The sequence below is a fragment of the Chelonia mydas genome, chromosome 1 (genome assembly GCF_015237465.2).
Source record: "Chelonia mydas isolate rCheMyd1 chromosome 1, rCheMyd1.pri.v2, whole genome shotgun sequence".
In the NCBI taxonomy this organism is placed as follows: Eukaryota; Metazoa; Chordata; order Testudines; family Cheloniidae; genus Chelonia; species Chelonia mydas.
Window position 1 is genome coordinate 211,286,960 of NC_057849.1, and position 17,748 is coordinate 211,304,707.

The following is a 17,748-nucleotide window of genomic DNA, read 5'->3' on the forward strand; positions in this document are numbered from 1 at the left end:
TTAGATAAAACTCTCCTGTGTCAGTCTCTTCCAAAACCCATTTTGTGCCATGTTTCCTTTTTTTGAGAACCCCAAGCTTCTGTGAAGCCTTTTGAATCTGGGTTCAGATGCATTTTTAAAAGATTTGTGCTCACAAAAAAGTTTTTGCTGATCATTCTTCAGCTGAATAGAAGTGTTTGAAAGTTGTCTCCTCTATGAGTTATGTGTGACAAACTATCTGAGTTCAGTGCGTGTGACATGAATTCCAGAAACAAGGAGAGTTTGTTCTCAGAATGGGGAAAAAAAATAATCTAGATTTAGAAAGTGAAGGAAAAATCCAGCAACTCAACGGAGATGAGTGAGCAAGAGGCTGAGCATTTCTGATATACCAAAGGTTGACTAAGTTTCTCTGTGTCTCTCACATATACTGCCAGAAAATGGCTTTTTAAAAAAACAAAATTAGGGAGGAGCATACTGTTATCTTCCCACAGATTTACAGTTGTAGAGCTATGCTGTGAAAAAAAGATCTTCTATACTTTCCACAGTATGCATCCGATGAAGTGAGCTGTAGCTCACGAACGCTTATGCTCAAATAAATTGGTTAGTCTCTAAGGTGCCACAAGTACTCCTTTTCTTTTTGTGTTGGAAGTGTCACTTTAACTTTGCTTTTCCTTGCTTTATGCTTGTTGTTTGTTTGAGTTTGAGGGTTTTTGTTTGTTTGTTTGGTTAGTTAGTTTTTGTTTTTCTTTTCTTCTTTTGAGGCTGTAAAGAGTTTTGCATGTGAATTTCACTTGTTTTGGGAAGAACTGGGGGTAGTTAAGGGGGTGCGATTGAGGTGCATCTGTAGGAGGGCTTCCTGTATACAGTAAGCTGCTCCACAGGTAGTCCCTCAGTCATGGCCCCCTTCATGCTGGAGCTGTGACTCTCATGAGGATCGGAATGGGTTTAAGGTTTTACAGTGTTCCCTTTTCCCCAGAAAACTATCCAGTGGAATGGCCTTCCATCCCAACATTACCGCAAACCCACCCACACCTTGGGAGTGTTCGAATGAACCCTTTGAATCCCAAGGTTCCTGCATCTTTTTCTGAATCTGCCATGTTTCCTTCTCTCTAACTCCTCTCCACAAGCAGAACCTCCCTACATCCATTCCCCACCCTAAGCAGACCCTTACACACCATCATCAGTCATGACACATGGCTTCAGAGGCAGATTGGTAGATGTTACAGTCTTCTGTAGCAAGCTGAGTTGAAAGAGAGAGGTTAGCATGTGAAATCCACCAGGCTTTGTCAGAGAAGCAAAATGGTGCAGAGCTTTCGTTCCTTAGTGGAACTCTGGATTGCTAGAAAAAGCCTCAGAATTAAACCTCCCACCTTACTGTGAACCCGTTTTCTCTCCAAAAGCACTGGGAGTCATGCTGAAACTATACCTTGTGTCCCAGAATTTGCTGCACCTCCAAGCCTCCTCCCAAAATGATGTCGGGTGTCCTTTAACACACAGCTTCTGAATGCTCTGTCCCTCCTCCCACCCAGGTGCAACGCGTTCCTTCCTTCCGGAACCCAGCCCCCAGCCCTGCTCCAAGTCTCTCCACATTGCCCTCACTTCTGCAACATACCCTGGGCTCCCTGGCCCGACACACTGTCCTCAAGTACCAGGAAAGACAGAACAGAGCTCAGAAAATGTACACTGGTATTTCTCCTCTGTCGTGAGTGGAGCTGTCATTCCAGCCAGTTGGAAAAACAAGGAGGCGTCCTTGGGGCCCCTTAGAGACTAACACATTTATCTGGGCATAAGCTTTCGCGGGCTAGCCCCCGCTTCCTCACTAGCACGGCTACCACTCGGAAACCAACTGGAAAAGACACCCCAGCCACCTCCTTGAGTCCCACCATACCCTTATCTCCGGTGTCTCTGAAGCAGAAACATCAGAGCTCCTCGCCCCCACCTCCCAGCCGGGTACAGCTACGAGCGGCTGGGAGGAGACCCGGCCACGTCCCAGCATCCCGGCCCCGGGGCTCGGCGCGATCTCCCTTGGCCGGGGGGGTGCAGTGTCCGCGGTGAAATCCTTCCTCTCCTGGGCGCGTTCAGCCTCTTTCCCTACGTGCCGGGCGGCGGCTGCGCTGCAGTCTGTGCCCACAGCTGTGTGGGAGCGAGACCCGGGCGGGGGAGGCTGCGCCGCTGTCTCTTCACAATGGGCCCCGCGGCCGCGTCCTGCCGGCGCCCGGGCGCTCCCACGCGGGGCAGAGACACCCGGCGGCTGCCCCGCTCCGCCTGCGGGCGCCACCTGGCCGGGCCCGGGGTCGAAGCGCTGCGGCGGGCGCGCCTCGGCCCCCCGCTGGCCGCACCCCCGGGCCGCGGCGCCGGCCGCTGTGTGGCTCTGCGAGCGGCGCTGCCGGGCGGGCGCCGGGGGCTCGGGCTGCGGGAAGTGGCCGCTTCGCCAGGACACAGCGTATCCGCAAGTGCTGCGAACTGCGACACAGACACAGACAAGAAGAAGCTGCCGTGCACAGACCAGCAGAAACCACACAGAAGGCGCAGAGAATAAAGACACAGTGAGTACACACAAGTGAAGGCCAAATTAAAGCCGTTAAACTAGAAAAGGCTATTTTCAAAAAAAAAAAAAAATCCGGAAGAGGGAGGACTGTAAGCCAACCCCACCTGTATCTTTCTGTTGTAATCCTGCTGGAGATGGGAACAAACCTTCCAGATCTATATGAAAACTTCGGGAGCAGATACAAAAGAACCGGGGATAAGAGTAGCCATTTTACCGGAAGCTCTGGAAGTTTATAACATTCTTACAGCAGCCAGCTGAAAATGCTTCTCTTTTGGATGAGATCTTCACAAGGCTTAGGAACTATGGTAACCGTAAGAAAAATGTTGTGTTTGAACGGCACCAGTTCTGTCGTGGCCTCACCTGCACTTAGGGGAAGAGCAGATAGATAAGTATGTCACAGAGCTGAGGCAAAAAGCAAGCATTTGAGTTTGCAAATACTGAAAAGGATATTCTCAGCTACAGTACTGTGCTTAGGTTTCAGAGTAGCAGCCGTGTTAGTCTGTATTCGCAAAAAGAAAAGGAGGACTTGTGGCACCTTAGAGACTAACCAATTTATTTGAGCATAAGCTTTTGTGAGCTACAGCTCACTTCATCGGGAGCTGTAGCTCAGGAAAGCTTATGCTCAAATAAATTGGTTAGTCTCTAAGGTGCCACAAGTACTCCTTTTCTTTTTGCGAGTACTGTGCTTAGTGTCACTGATAAAGGGCTAAAGGAAAGGTTGTTGAGGAAAGTGGAAACCTGATTTGGGCTTGCAGAAAGGAATAGGCATTCGCAGAGCCTCACAAGCTGCAAAGACACAACTAGAGATCCCGTCTGGGCCACATACTGGCAAGTTTGTAGAGGCTGTTACACAAAAGAATACTCATGGGGAGGGTCCAGCGGCTGGTGAGTCAGAGCAAAGCAGGCACACCAACCACTCACACAAAAACTCTGTACACACTGTGCTACAACACACCTAGCCTATGGAAAAATATGCCACACGTGGAAAATTAAATCACTGTTCTATTTGCAGAGCAACACACTTACCCAAAAGGCAAAGCCACAAATCTCTGACTGAACTAGAATGCGAACAATCTCTTTTTGTGTGTACAGTGTCACAGGGAAACAGAAATCCTATAGCTCTGTCAGAAATCATATAGCTTGCTCACAGAACCTTGGTGTCCTACACTGTATGTAAGGAAGGTACCTATGAAGTTTAATCTTGATATTGGGGTGGAAGCTAAATGTTTTCCAATTCAGTGTTTGAGAAAGATAGCAGGTCCCATCTAGATAAAGCAGTCTGATGATGTGCTTATAGCATATGGTGATTCCAGAATATACTCTGAAGGGGAAGTCTCTTTAACAACAGCAACTGTTAAAGCTAAGGTCAGTCTTCAATTGAAGACTTCACCTTAGTGATGAAGACTTAATCACTAAGACATTTACAACACTACTGACAGGCAGAGAAGCCTGCATACGGGTACACCTAGTATGTATGAATGAGTATGCTGCACACCAAAGCACACAGCACTAAGAAGAATTGCTTGCACAATACCTGGAATTCTTCAGGGGACTAGCAGAGTTCTGTAGGAAGCATCGCATATATACAGACCCATCAGTCACCCTTGTCATACAGTGCATGGCTGCAGAACTACACCTTTTGCAGTGACAGACTCAGAAATTCACTCAGACAGTTAGAAAAGGAAAGAGTCCTAGCCAAAGTGAACTCACCCACTCCATGGGTTAGCAGTTTAATCATAACTGAGACAAAATATGGCAAGATTAGGATTTGTTTGGATCCCAGATGCCTTAATAAGACTATACTGATACAGCATTATTCTATCCCCACACCAGCAGATGTCCTGACTAGCTGGTAAAAAAGCATATTTATTATGCTAGATAAGAAAGATGGATATTGATAAGTCACATTAGATAATGAGTCATTTGATCTTTGCACTTTTACTACACTCTGGGACAGATACAAGTTTCTCTCTTTACCTTTTGGAATAAGAGATAAGGTGGTTCAGTAAAGATAATGCCATAATAAATAGACATGAGGAATGACTAAGAGAAGATGCCACTGTGTTCTGTTGTGTTCCAATGGTTTGAGCTGCACCGTTTATCTGCATGCACACCAGCTGCCTGAGGTGTAACTGTATTGAATGGTGGAGCAGTTGGAGCAAATTGGCTGCTCTGTCACTGTGGTATGAGGAGAGTTGCCTCTGTACTTTGAGGGATCAAGTATTCCTCATTTCGGCATTGAGTTTATAGGCTTTGTCAGTAGGGGGTGCCGGGAGTGTGTCTTGCTATGGGGATTGTCAGCTATCTGGTGGTCTACGTGACTAGTCTCCAGGCCTTAGTGAGGAGTCAGTGAAGGCAATGTCTCAGAAGGAATCCTCAGGGCAAGGGTGAAGAGGTAGTAACATTTAGCAAATCTGGGATGGTTAGTATTTGTGTGTAGGTCGCTGCTGTTTGCTATGCCTGATCTAAACTTGAGTTTTGCCTTAGCAAAGAGTAGATGCTAGACTTTGTCCTACAGTGCTTATGTGCTCTGTTCCCAGAGTGTCTGTAGTATCTGTAAGGGCAGTGTGTTATTGGCATGCTGGAGTATCACTCAGAGGGCAGAGTAAAGGTTCCATTGCACAAATGGTTTGTACCTTAACTTTTTATTTCCTTGTTTTCAGAGGTTTAAGGTTACCCACTGTCCACATTCTGGAAGGGCATTAGGCCGCACCGAGTAAACCTAACTCTGTATTAATGAAGGTTTGGGGCAGTTAATTTCCTTGGTATTTTAAGGGGAAAAATTCTTACTACCCCATAGAGTGGTTGCCCTTGCTGAACCCCTGAGGGGAGGTGCAGTTGCCCTGAATTGTGACACCTGCTACTAGAGGGAGCTGTGGAGACTGTTCTGTTGTTTGAATCCATAAAGAAAAATGCACCAAAATTTGAAAATAAACTCTCCCCATCATGCCAGGCCTGGAAAGAAGGGATTCAGCAGGGGAGGAAGAAGATGACAACACGGGTCAGCACCTCTCACAGGTTCAGATAAAACAGAGGGAGCCATGTTTCCATGGTTTAGGGATATCACACCAGCAGGAGCACTATTTCTCTGCACTGCAAGAAGTGCGGTAAGCGGGAAAACATCACCTGGTCTTTCCACAGTGCCCCACAGAACAGCAAAGAATACGCTGAGCGGAAGCCATCAATGACTGCAGATAGGAGCCACGGAACTAGTTATGTGACTAGGAGGAGTCGGGCCCGGAGGCAGGTTGTCTCCAGATGAAAGGATATGTGAGCTGTACCATTTCACAGAACTGTATATGGTGGAGACTAAACAGATGTCATCACCTGTATTATGTTAATGTAAAGGTTAATGATGTGATATTGACAATGGAGAGAGATACAGGAGTGGCAATGACCATGATCTCTGAGGGGGCTTACAAAAAAAATGTTATCTGAGGTAAGAAACTATTGTGCTTTTACAGAATTGCAATAAGGGCAGAGAGGGGTATTAAGCTGTCTCCCTGTCACTGTAACTTATAAAGGTGTCTGTTCACCGTTAGAATTAATTGTAATGGAAGGAAATGGCCCCCTAGTAATCGGCAGAGACTGGCTATACAAGATTAAATTGGATTGTGGTACATCATTTGCCAGACAGAGTGGGGGCACTAAAAGACCAATGTAATTAGTACAGATATGGGTTTGGTGAAAGACATACACCAGCAAAGCAAAGGCCAGTCCTAAATTTCTGAAGGCTACACCTGTTCCATATGCTCTGTAAGAGCCCATGGAAAAGCAACTGGATGACTTGCAAAAGGAGGGTATAATTTCTCTGTGGAGTCCAGTGAAAGAACTGTACTAATTGTGTGTATCCCAAAAGGTGATGGTAGTGTAAGAATTTGTAGGGATTATAAAGTCACTATAAACCCCGGGCTGGAGATGGACAAATATCTGTTTCCTAAACCACAAGATTTATTTGCAAAAGCTGACAGAGGGAATGAAGTTGAGCAAACTCGACTTGCCCCAAGCTTACCAGCAGATGGCAATGTAGCCAGATGCAAAAACATTTCTGTCCACAAAACACACACAAGGGTATTTAGGTATGAAAGATTACCCTATGGGGAGCTAGCACACCTGTTCTGTTTCAATGAATAACAGATCAGGCACTGCAGGAGGTAAATGGTGGTGTCTGTTATTTAGAAGATCTATTAATAACTGGGAGGACTTCAGAGGAACATTTAAAATATCTAGAGGGGACTTTAAAGAGATTGCAAAAAAACTTGTAAAGTTAACAGAGATAAGTGTGCTCTTTTTCAAAATCAGGTTACTTGTTTGAGGCATTGTGTAGATGCAGAAGAGGTTTACCTATTAAAAGAGAATACAAAATCCATTGAGAACGCTCAAGTGCTATAGGCTGTCTCAGAGCTTAGATTGTTTCTGACCATGTTAAATTATTATGGAAGATTCATTCCAAATTTAGCAACATTAATTGCAGAAACTATAAAGTGGGTTTGGATGGAAAAGGAACATAAAACTTTTGAGGTAGTGAAAAAGAAACTAGTTCCAGTTTATTGGTAGATTGTAAAACTGAGCTTTCCATAATTAGGGCCCTGAGAAAATTGTGACTGCACAGAAATTGTGGAATTAGCCCAGTACTGCAATTTTTCCTACAGTAGGAAAGTAAAAGTGGGCACCTGTACATTCTCATGCTTGGGGAAATCTGTAGCCTCACCTGAACTTCTGCTTCAACGTAAAACTGCCCATGGATGCCTGCTTCTGTTGCTCCATTGTAGGGGAAATTGCAGCAGTTTGGGGTGATTCAGTGTCTGTTTTTATACAAAGGAATGCAGCAGTGACCTTTCACTGATGGCATTCTGTGTACATCCTGTGAAATTTGCTACTTTACCTGTGACTGCTATAATTAAAAAACAAACAAAAACAAAAAAACCCAAGATTTTCTCAGGGCCCTACCCATAACTTAGCCTGTGATGCCTCTCCTGTAGGAATTGGGCCTGTCATTTCACACATTTGTAAAGATGGGAGTGAAAAATCCATAGCATTTGCTGGCAGAACATTATCAAAGGCTGAGAGAAAAGACTCACAAATTAAAAAAGAAGCTTGAGCATCATTTGGGAGGTTATTAAATTCCATGAATACCTGTTTGGAAAACAACTGACCTTAATCACTGATGTAGAAGCATAGGGTTGGAAGGGACCGCAAGGGTCATCTAGTCTAACCCCCTGCTAAGATGCAGGATTTGTTGTGTCTAAACCATCCAAGACAGATGTAATCCAGCCTCCTTTTGAAAACCTCCAGTGAAGAAGCTTCCACAACCTCCCGAGGCAGTCGGTTCCATTGTCCTACTGTTATTAGTGTTAGGAAGTTTAATCCACAGGTAAAAATACTGGGTCCAAAGGCGTTCCACCATTAGTGGCAGCAAGGCTGAAGCGATGGGATTTGATCTTAGCAGCGTACCCGTATGCCATTTATTATAGACCATCAGAAAAACGTGCTACTGCAGAAGCACTGTCCTGTTTGCCCCTTTACACAGGGAAACAGAGAGGAAAACTGCGTATCGAGTCTCTTTCCTAGATGACCGTCCTATTACAGCTAATGAAATTGCTCTGGAAAAAAGAACCAAAATGGGATCTTTTAAGGTGATGCACTATCAGGGTGGCCAAATCACATAACCGAAGAACAACTTAGCCCTTACTATTTCAGGAAACTGGAGTTATCCCTGTAGGATGGTTGTTTACGATGGGGACTAGGGTTGCCTGGTGTCCAGTTTTCGACCAGAATGCCCTGTCGAAAAGGGACCCTGGTGGCTCTCGTCAGCACTGCTGACCAGGCCTTTAAAATTCCAGTTGGCCGCCCACAGCAGGGCAGGCAGGGTGCCTGCTCGGATCCATGCAGCTCCTGGGAAGCTGCCAGCATATCCGTCTGGCTCCAAGGCATAGGGGTGGCCACAGGGGCTCTGCATGCTGCCCCCACCCCGAGTGCCAGTTCTGCAGCTCCTGTTGGCCAGGAACCCCAGCCAATGGGAGCTGTGGGGATGGCGCCTGCAGGCAGGGGCAGTGCGCAGAGCTGCCTTGCCGCACCTCCACCTAGGAGCCAGAGGGAGATGTTGCTGCTCCTGAGAGCTGCCTGAGGTGAGTGCCACCCGAAGTCCACATCCCGAACCTCCTCTCGTGCCCCAACTTCGTGCCCCATCCCTGAGCCCCCTCCTGCACCCAAACTCCCTCCCGAACCTCCCCTTCCCAAACCCCTGCCCCAGCCTGGAGCTCCGTCCTGCACCCCAAACCTCTCATTTCTGTGGAGCCCACACCACCAGCCCAGAGCCTATACCCCCTCCCACACCCTGCCCCAGTCTGGAGCCCCCTTCCACACTCCAAACCCCTCTGCCCCAGCCCAGAGCCTCCTCCTGCACCCCAAACCCATCATCTCCAGCCCCACCCCAGAGCCCGCACCCCCAGCTAGAGCCCCCACCCCCTCTCACACCCCAACCCCCTGCCCTAGCACGGTAAAAACGAGTGAGTGAGCGAGGGTGGGGGAGAGCAAGCAACGGAGGGAGGGGGAAATGGAGTGCGGGGTGGGACCTCAGAGAAGGGGCAGGGGTAGGGCCTCAGAGAAGGGATGGGGTAAGGGTGTTCGGTATTGTGTGATTAGAAAGTTGGCAACCCTAGTCCTGTGTAAGGCAGTAATGACATTTCCATGAGAAGCAGGGAATGAAGAGGGAAAGATGTCTGAAGCCTGAGTCCAGCAGAATGAGCCTTACCTGGATTTTAGCTTTTTGTCCATATTGTGTTACAGCCTATACTGGTTTCCTGACAGCCCCTCCCCCAGGTTTTTCTGTCTAGGGTAGAGAGTATTGGTACGAAATTACAAGGGGCGGATGAAGTAGGAAGAAGGTGTGGTAAAGCAGATATTGGGATCAGTGACACATCTGGTAGAGGTAAAAGGGGGTGGGGGTGGGTAATGAAGAGGCATTCATTGTTACCAGATAAAGGCTCAGTACAATTATAGGATGTGGCTCCTGAAGTTGATTTAAGCAGGGTCTGAATGAGCTCTTCTCTGACACCTAGTGATCAGCTGGGGGGAAAGACTTCAGGAACCAGCCTTGTTTGCATAGGCACGTCTATTGTGCCAAGATGTGCAGCGTGATGGAGCAGCTTTGCCCAAATGACCACTTTTGGCTGGTGTAGGACTGCAGGTTACTGTGGTGTTGGGTGCAGGGGTGAGGAAAGGTTGTTGTCCTTGTTGTATGAGTGGGGGCAGCAGAACTGTGCTTGGCCTGCCCGGATTGAGCGTGGTCACCCTCAACTTTACTGCCCTCACTAAGCAGGGGTGGGGTGCCAAAGGCTAGCGGAGAGGTGACTTGGGGGTGGCTGACTGAGGTGGTATAATAGGTATAGGCTTTGCCCAGAGAGTCCTAGACATTGTTCTGACCCTTTGCTCTCTACTGTTTAATAACTAAGCGGATTATACTCATTTGGGAGTCTCTTGTTTTGTTACAGATCACTAGAGCTGAAGTGGCTGATGCCCAGGTGCGTGTGACCTGCTGTGGGGCAGTATCTCCAGTGCAAGAGACTGACCAGTCTGCTTTAGGAGCAAGGCTGCTCTTCTAACGGCTGAAATTACCGAGAGCTGTGTTAAGGGGCGGGACGTCAAGGCATGGCGGAGGTGGCAGTAGAGCGGCACAGTGGTGGCATGAACAATGAGGCGGCCAGCGGCCGAGGGACTGGCAGCGACGCGGCCAGCGGCAGGGTGAACGATGAAGCAGTGGCAGCAGCAGGCAGCAAGGCAGAGTGAAGGGTGGAGCAAGCCGCTGAGGCACTGTTCAGCCCCTCCCCCATACCCACTGTGGTGGGAGGTGAACTCACCCGAACGCACCTCTGAATTCTGCATCTTTGCTGACCAAGCACAACAACTGTGAGTGCAATGTGGTGGAGGGAGAGGGGAGTGGCAAGTTAAGGGAACACTTGTTTGTCGGACTTTCACACTGCAAGGTGAGAACCTGAGGCAAAGAACACTGCCCAGTGTATTGTGGGGTGGGGGTTTTGCTCATGGTCACATGCTTGTGGTGGTTCCCCAAATTAATGCTGGCTTCCTTTCCCCTTTTTATTGAAAGTTTTCTTTTCTACACTCAGACTCAGTACTTGCCAGAGGGGAAGTATTGACTCTTAGAGGTGCCCAAGGGCAGTGTAATTTTTGCCAGATTACCAGTGGGGACTCAAGCCAGTTCTGTATTCTGTTGTTAAGAGGGATCCCTAGATATTGAACCCAACCTCACCTGGCAGAAGGGTTACATTGTAAAAACAGTTACTTCTACTCTAAAGAGCTAATAGAGAGGGTAGAGGCAGATCTGTCAGAAAGGTGTTTGAGAACTGCCACAGTGTTAAATGCAGGATGGGAGCGATTGGGGTTTTATTGTCAGGATTATTTTCTCTTTGTTATAGACAGTCCTGAGATACAACATCCTCATGCCCAAAAAGATATCTGGGTTCAATCTCTCTCTGCAGACAGCGAATGCTTCCTGCACAGCAGCCTTGCAGCAAAGTTTGATCTGCTCCTTTCAGCCAGGTCACTTCCCACCATTGCCCCAGCTCCCTGAGTGATAAGAACCAGCCAACTGGGAAACAGGGGAGGGGAGGGTTTAAAACAGGACTATCGATTATAAATATTGTTACAAATCTGGAGCACCCAAGGACTTCCCTGTTGTCACTCTGCTGAACTGCATGGCCCCTGAGGGCTGCACTGTGACTGTGTGCATAGGACTTGGCTTCTCCTGCCCCAAAAACCTGGGCCTCAATGACTGGAGGAAAAGGAGATTCTCCACTAGATGTTAGCAGTATAGAGTCTATGGTACACAACTAAGCATTTCTGATTCTATCCAGCAATGCCCTAGAGTGCACATATACACTAAATAGTTGAGTACAGTGTTAGTGCTGTTTTATAATGGGGATGATTCCTCCCTGGGCTCAATCGTTAAGTAGTCCCAGCCCTTGTATGGGGCCACATCCCCAGGGCTTCCTCCCTGGAGACACTATCTTCCTACAGCTGGGCTCAGTCCTTTCTCAGTCCCAGCAGCCAGCCGGGAGCTCCTTCATTGCTCCCCCAGTTCCTGCTAGCAAATTGTCTTTGGCTCAGTCCTGGCAGCCAGGCAGGAGCTTCTTACTCCCCCGGTCCCTGCCCCCACTTAGCTGCCTGTGCTCTTGCCGCTTTTCCAGCCAGGCACACAGTCCTTTCTTCTCCAGCTCCAAACAGCAACTAACTGATGATCTGTTCTGCAGCTCCTTTTATATGGTCCTCCTGGCCCCTGATTGGCTATTCCAGCAGCCCCTCTGATTGGTTGCTTCCTCGCAACCACTCTAGGCCTCTTGGAGGATCTCTCCACAGGTCCTTTCCTGGGATGGGTGTGGCAAACCCTGAGGCCTCCAGCCAGGGCCTTTGGGCCTACTCCACCCCATCACAGGCCCCCAGATAACAAAGTCCAGTCATTTTGGATCGTGTCCCTGTACTATGGTCCTAGTCAAACACTTGGAACATTAGTTCCCTCACCCTGCATGGAACTTAGGGTGTTTCCATAAAGCACAGTTTCTGTCTCTAGGTATTTATAGAGCACCAGCACCATAGAAACCAGGCACTGTATTAATAGGCCTCCTCTCATGCCCTGTCCCTCCAGGGGGCCCTTTGCTACCCTCTCTCTCCTCCATGTCATTAAGTAGCCACAGTGCAACAGGTAAATCAGAAAGGTCTTCACAGGCTATTCGTGCTCTGGAGCAGAACGTTTCCTCCTCATTCATGATGTAGACTGATCCAGTCTCCCTGGTTTCAGTAATGCCGGATATGCAATAGCTCCAGCATGGCCACTGTTGATGGCAAGATGCTCTCAGGCTTCATCTCTCTCAGATCATCCCTGCGGAAGGTAAACGATGGAAGCGACAGTGAATAAACCACCCCAGGGGCAGAGGGGGTTACAGGCTGTTATACCCTGGGCTGGATAAAAGGAGAGGACCGGGCCAGCCAACCAGTGTTCTGAGCATTGTGGGCATTCACTGGAGCCCACTTGGCTCAGGACACATTGCCATCCCCTTCATTACATACAACCAGTAACCCACTTAATGAAACAAACATGATACTCAAGTTGTGTGTAGATTTCCTGTCAAACTGCTGCAGACTAGCTTAGGCCACACACATACAACCTAGAGACCGATTTTATAGGTATCTAGGTATTTAAATACCTTTGAAAATTTGCCCCCAGTGATTATTTTGCAGTTCCCACTTTGACCACTAGATGCCATTGTTCTTTCACAGGAATAGAACTGCCACTACTCCCAGTAGCTAAGGAAGTGGTGGGTCATAATATCATCACATGGGCATTTCTGCAGGATCTGGGACGCCTCTTATGTTTAATGCTTGTTCATAATGGATCCTCTTTCCCATTTCTTTGTTTAAAGCTTCAGGATGATTGTGTGATGATGCGGATGGAAACCAAGAACAACTGTGTCCCCTTTACATGGAGAACATAAATTCAAAGAGAGATTTCCCCCTGGTGTTATATATGTCTACAAGCTTTAAACAGATGCCTTTTGAAAATTTTTAGTCTCAGGGCCAAAAATCTTAACAAGAGCAACTGTAAAGAAACTGATTGGATGAACAGGGACTCTCTGGGGTGATGGTGCCATGCAAGGTGGGAGCCCCGTGTATTTGGAATCCACCTCAGTAGGTCTTTGGTGGAGAGAAATTGATATTAAAATAAAACATCTAATGCCCTCCTCTGTCCTCCCATTCCCAGGTCTCACAAAAGAATATCAGTTTCTCTTTCTCAGCTGAGCAAGAACTTTCTTTGTCCAACATCAAACCAGCTTCAGTGCTGATATGTGATTACTATAAAAGAGGTAGGAGGCCTGACTGAGATCCTTGTCTATTTCCACTAAACTGGGTGATGTGTATTTGCACTTTGCTGCTGGTACCTTACCACAATTGACAAAAGGCCACAACCAGCCTGTGTGTTGGATGTTAGCCCCATGCCCCTCCCAGGTGCGACCAGTAGACTCATTGGAACTCACCAGACACTGCCTGGTTTTTGTAGCTCTGCCTTGGGAATGGATCAATCTAAAATGGGGAGATTTCAAGAGAGTTTCCTCAAATATTTAGTGACTTTCTGAACATGTCAGATTCTGCCCAAGAGTTTATAGATCAGCTGTGAAGACAGGTCATTCTGAAACAAGGGAGGCTGTGAAGCAGGGGGAACTCTTGGTGCCAACTGGTGGAAGACACAGGGATGCATAAATGTTTCAGGGATCCCCCTGGGTCTGGTATTTACATACTACTTTGTCAGAGTCTGATGCAAGGTCTCTACTGAAATCTTGTCACACTGGCCATCATAATCCTTGCAAAATATATGTGTAGTTAATATGTAAGGAGTTAGGGTACAGATGTGGGGACCTGCATGAAAAACCTCCTAAGCTTATCTTTACCAGCTTAGGTCAAAACTTCCCCAAGATACAAAATATTCCACCCTTTGTCCTTGGATTGGCCGCTACCACCACCAAACAAATACTGGTTACTGGGGAAGAGCTGTTTGGACACGTCTTTCCCCCCAAAATACTTCCCAAAACCTTGCACCCCACTTTCTGGACAAGGTTTGGTAAAAAGCCTCACCAATTTGCCTAGGTGACTACAGACACAGACCCTTGGATCCTAAGAACAATGAACAATCCTCCCAACACTGGCACCCCCCCTTTCCTGGGAAATGTTGGATAAAAAGCCTCACCAATTTGCATAGGTGACCACAGACCCAAACCCTTGGATCTGAGAACAATGAAAAAGCATTCAGTTTTCTTACAAGAAGACTTTTAATAAAAATAGAAGTAATTAGAAATAAGAAATCCCCCCTGTAAAATCAGGATGGTAGATACCTTACAGCGTATATAATGAAAATTATGTTTTAAGTTCTGTGAGTTGAATGCACCCACCAGCAGTGGATAAACAAGTTTATTTCAGCCAGAAAATGTTTATCTATTGGTCTGTCTACAATTAAATTGGGTATTGTATACTTCAGAATGAACACCTATTTACAGTCTGAGCAAAATGCTAATCAAGTGATTGCAAAGTCTCCAGTGAAGACAATGGATTTCTTTTTTACTTCAGCTGTAGGGACAGAAACAAACTCTGCATTTTTCCACTGAGGAGGCAAGAGGTCAGCATACTTGTATCATGAATGGAAGATCACAGCGTAGCTTGGCTGTAATACGCTGGAAGGATTTTGGGTGAGTTTTTGCTCTGTCTGATATGACAAGTAAAGTATAGGCTCTAGAATGCATGTTACGATTTTATTTTATATGTAACACTTTGTTTCCAAAATGTCTGCTTATTATCACTTGAATCTCTGCTCTTTGTTTAAAAAACAAAACAAAAAACTTTCTCTATAGACAAATCTAAGTGCTGTGTGTAAAGCAGAGCTGTGCTGTACTGCTCTTTGGAAATGTCAGATCTGGAGAAGCTGAGAGTGTCCGGTGGATCGGGGGCTTCGCACTGCAGGTGGATGCTTGGAGGGCTCAGGGGTTGGAGCGTATCTATCATTAACCAATACAGAGAGTGGGGCCTAGAAGGTAGTGCTTGTCTTGCCCCAGGCTGGTGGTGTTGGAGAACCGCCCCACAGCAGGTACAGACAAGGCTTCCTCATGCTCAGGGTGAGTGGTAGCTAGGTCCCTTATATCCATGGATACCACTGGGAAGCATCACACAGGCTTCAACTTCTCAAAGGTTTTTGTGAGTTGGGAATACTCTGTAATGGGGGCAGGGGACATTCATATGGAGGTTACAGCAGTGGTTTGATAGAATGTGACATTTGGGTTTTTTCTTTCCAAGCGAAACATGTCTTGCTGAGTGCAGCACAGCCTGTGGTCAGACATCTCACCCGGAAAGCAGCTGCAAGTCTGCAGCGATTAGAGTAACGTGTGAGTGATACTTACATAGAGAGCGATAAGAATAGGGAGAGGGGAAGGTGGGGGGAGGAGAGAGTGGGTGGCATGCAGAGATGTAGTTAAAGGAAAGGAAGAGTTGTTCCAAATCCAAAATGCTCTGAGGTATTTGAAAATGAGCCCATGTCACTGGAAAAATATACAAGATTTTGCAGATGTTGGGCTTGGAAGTGAATCCCTTTTTACAGTGAAAATAAACCTATTCCTGAGGAGAAAATGGGCCCATCAGGAGGGATTTTCAAAAGCAACTAAATGACTTAGGAGCACACGTGCTATTGAAAGTCAGTGGGCCAAGTACTCCTGAGGCACTTTTGAAAATCCCGCACATCAGCTGAAAGTGACTCTGGAATCGGAACTCCTGCATATTCAGGATTTGAAACGTCTCACAGTGCTGATGCTGTAACAGCCACTTCAGGGAACTTCATGGAAAAGTGAAACGTGGGGCATGAAATTGCCTAAAACACGGTGAAAATCTCTGTGCTGACTTCTACAGCTGCAGTTTCATGCAGCTGCAGTGATTTGTAGAGCAGGAGACGAAAGGAAGTGGGATTAAGTGTGGATTTTTCCCTCCTGGCACAACCAGAATTCCCATTAAAGCCCATGGGGCAGATTCTGATTTCTCTTGCTCCAGCATAGATCAAGAGTAACTCCCATGAAGTCCACAGAGTTACAGCAGTGAAGGAGAGAGCATGGGTGGGGATGTAGGATTGCTCTGCATGGGCCCAAACAGACTGTTTCATGTAATTAATAGAACCCCCCTTTCAGGACTGGCCTGTTTAGCTGTACAGAATGACGTCATTTTCTGGGGAGAAAATTGGGCTTTTTTTTTTTGGTGCAGACTCCCCCTTTTCATTGTAGTGACAGAGTGCTGAGGCTGAACAGCACCCTCATGGCTTTAGCCTCCATTAGTTCCCCCGGGGACAGCTGCTAGAGCAATTAGCTAATCAGAAGGGGAGGCTGGGGAGGTAAGGAACACATTAGCCCTTAGCTGGCTAACCTGATAGAAGCCAGGAAGGAAGTGCTACAAGGGAAGGAGGACTTGGCTAGCTGAGTCCAGGCTGAAAGTTCCCAAGAGAGGGAAATCTCTTTTCCTCCTAGGACCCTGGTAAAGATGGAGTGAAACATGTAGGATTAAAACTGTGATGTTGCCCTGTACTGGTGTTGGTGGAAGGGTTTGGAATAAAATACAGACTGAACACTAAAAGAAAGTGGGTCTGAGCAGTTTCTGGAGCATCAGAGGATGGACAGAGCATCACCCTGTTATAATCATTCATGGTTTTTTACTCTGTGTTTTCTCTTCTTCTCAGGACAAGCGTGGAATGTGAACTGAGGAAAGAAGCCGGACAGCTTATCTCCCTCTGACTATAGACTGTTAGTAAATGTTACACTTACAGTCTGACAGACCGCACGCTGTGACTGTGCAGTCGGTGACTTGGCTAGATTCAGCTCTAGTGTGTAGGTCCCCTCCACGAACTGCCCCCAGATCTAGAAGACCACACACTACCCTGGTTCCACGGTCAGACTGAGAACAGTAATTGGTCAAAGCATGTAACATTTCCCATAATAAACTTCTCAAATTCCACATGCCTGGGTCCTGGTTATCTTGTTCTCTCCACACACTTTAGTGGCATGAAACTGAAGAACATTTTTTGCTAGTAAACTCAATGGCATTTCTCTTTTGTAGTGCAATAATAACTTATACACACCCCAGCTGACCAATTCCAAAATTTCAGGGAATGTTCTAGGCATCAGTGGGCAGAACCCTGCAGATTTTGAAGAAACATGGACAACTGGAAAAGCCTGATTTTCCACTGGTGCATGTGTGATTTAAAGTCAGGCATACAGGATGCCCATTTGGTGCTGCGGGCAGAGAAATCTCTGGTGCCCCCTGCTGCTGCATACACAAATCACAGGCAGCTGTTTAATATGCTGCTGTCTCTCCCTTAGGTGGATTGCTGGGCCTATGTAAGCAATGATGTGTGCAGTTTCTAGTTAGAGCTAGAGGCAATCCCAGAAAGAAAGTAACAAAAGGGCAATGGAGTTATGCATGACTCTTGGATGAATCGTCAGGAATATTGTGGGCAAGGCAAAGTATCTGCTTCACAGCTCTGCCAATGCCCTTCAGTCCTGCCCTGCAGCCCCCTGCTATTCCAGTCCTGGGCTCCGTACACAGCTCTGCCAGTGCCGATCAGTCCTGCCCTGCAGCCCCCTGCTAGTCCAGTCCTGGGCTCCCTACACAGCTCTGCCAGTGCTGCT

The 17,748-nt window shown here is 47.1% G+C and overlaps 1 protein-coding gene across 1 annotated transcript; it reads left to right on the forward strand.

Annotated features, from left to right (window-relative positions):
- Window positions 1-1,165: 1,165 nt before the first annotated feature.
- On the forward strand, window positions 1,166-17,074 carry LOC114019696. The gene is made up of 5 exons (XM_043546714.1): window positions 1,166-1,192; window positions 1,803-2,525; window positions 13,302-13,404; window positions 14,660-14,778; window positions 16,800-17,074. Exons 1-4 carry the CDS (start codon window positions 1,166-1,168, stop codon window positions 14,695-14,697), a joined length of 891 nt encoding a protein of 296 aa, XP_043402649.1. The 3' UTR covers window positions 14,698-14,778; window positions 16,800-17,074.
- Window positions 17,075-17,748: the final 674 nt, after the last annotated feature.

Bases quoted from the DNA above. Each gene is read 5' to 3' on its own strand.
- LOC114019696 (XM_043546714.1), top strand. From the start codon at position 1,166: ATGACACATGGCTTCAGAGGCAGATTG. The intron at 1,193-1,802 runs GTAGATGTTACA...CTTCCTCACTAG, and splicing joins ATGGCTTCAGAGGCAGATTG to CACGGCTACCACTCGGAAAC. The intron at 2,526-13,301 runs GTGAGTACACAC...TCCCATTCCCAG, and splicing joins GCGCAGAGAATAAAGACACA to GTCTCACAAAAGAATATCAG.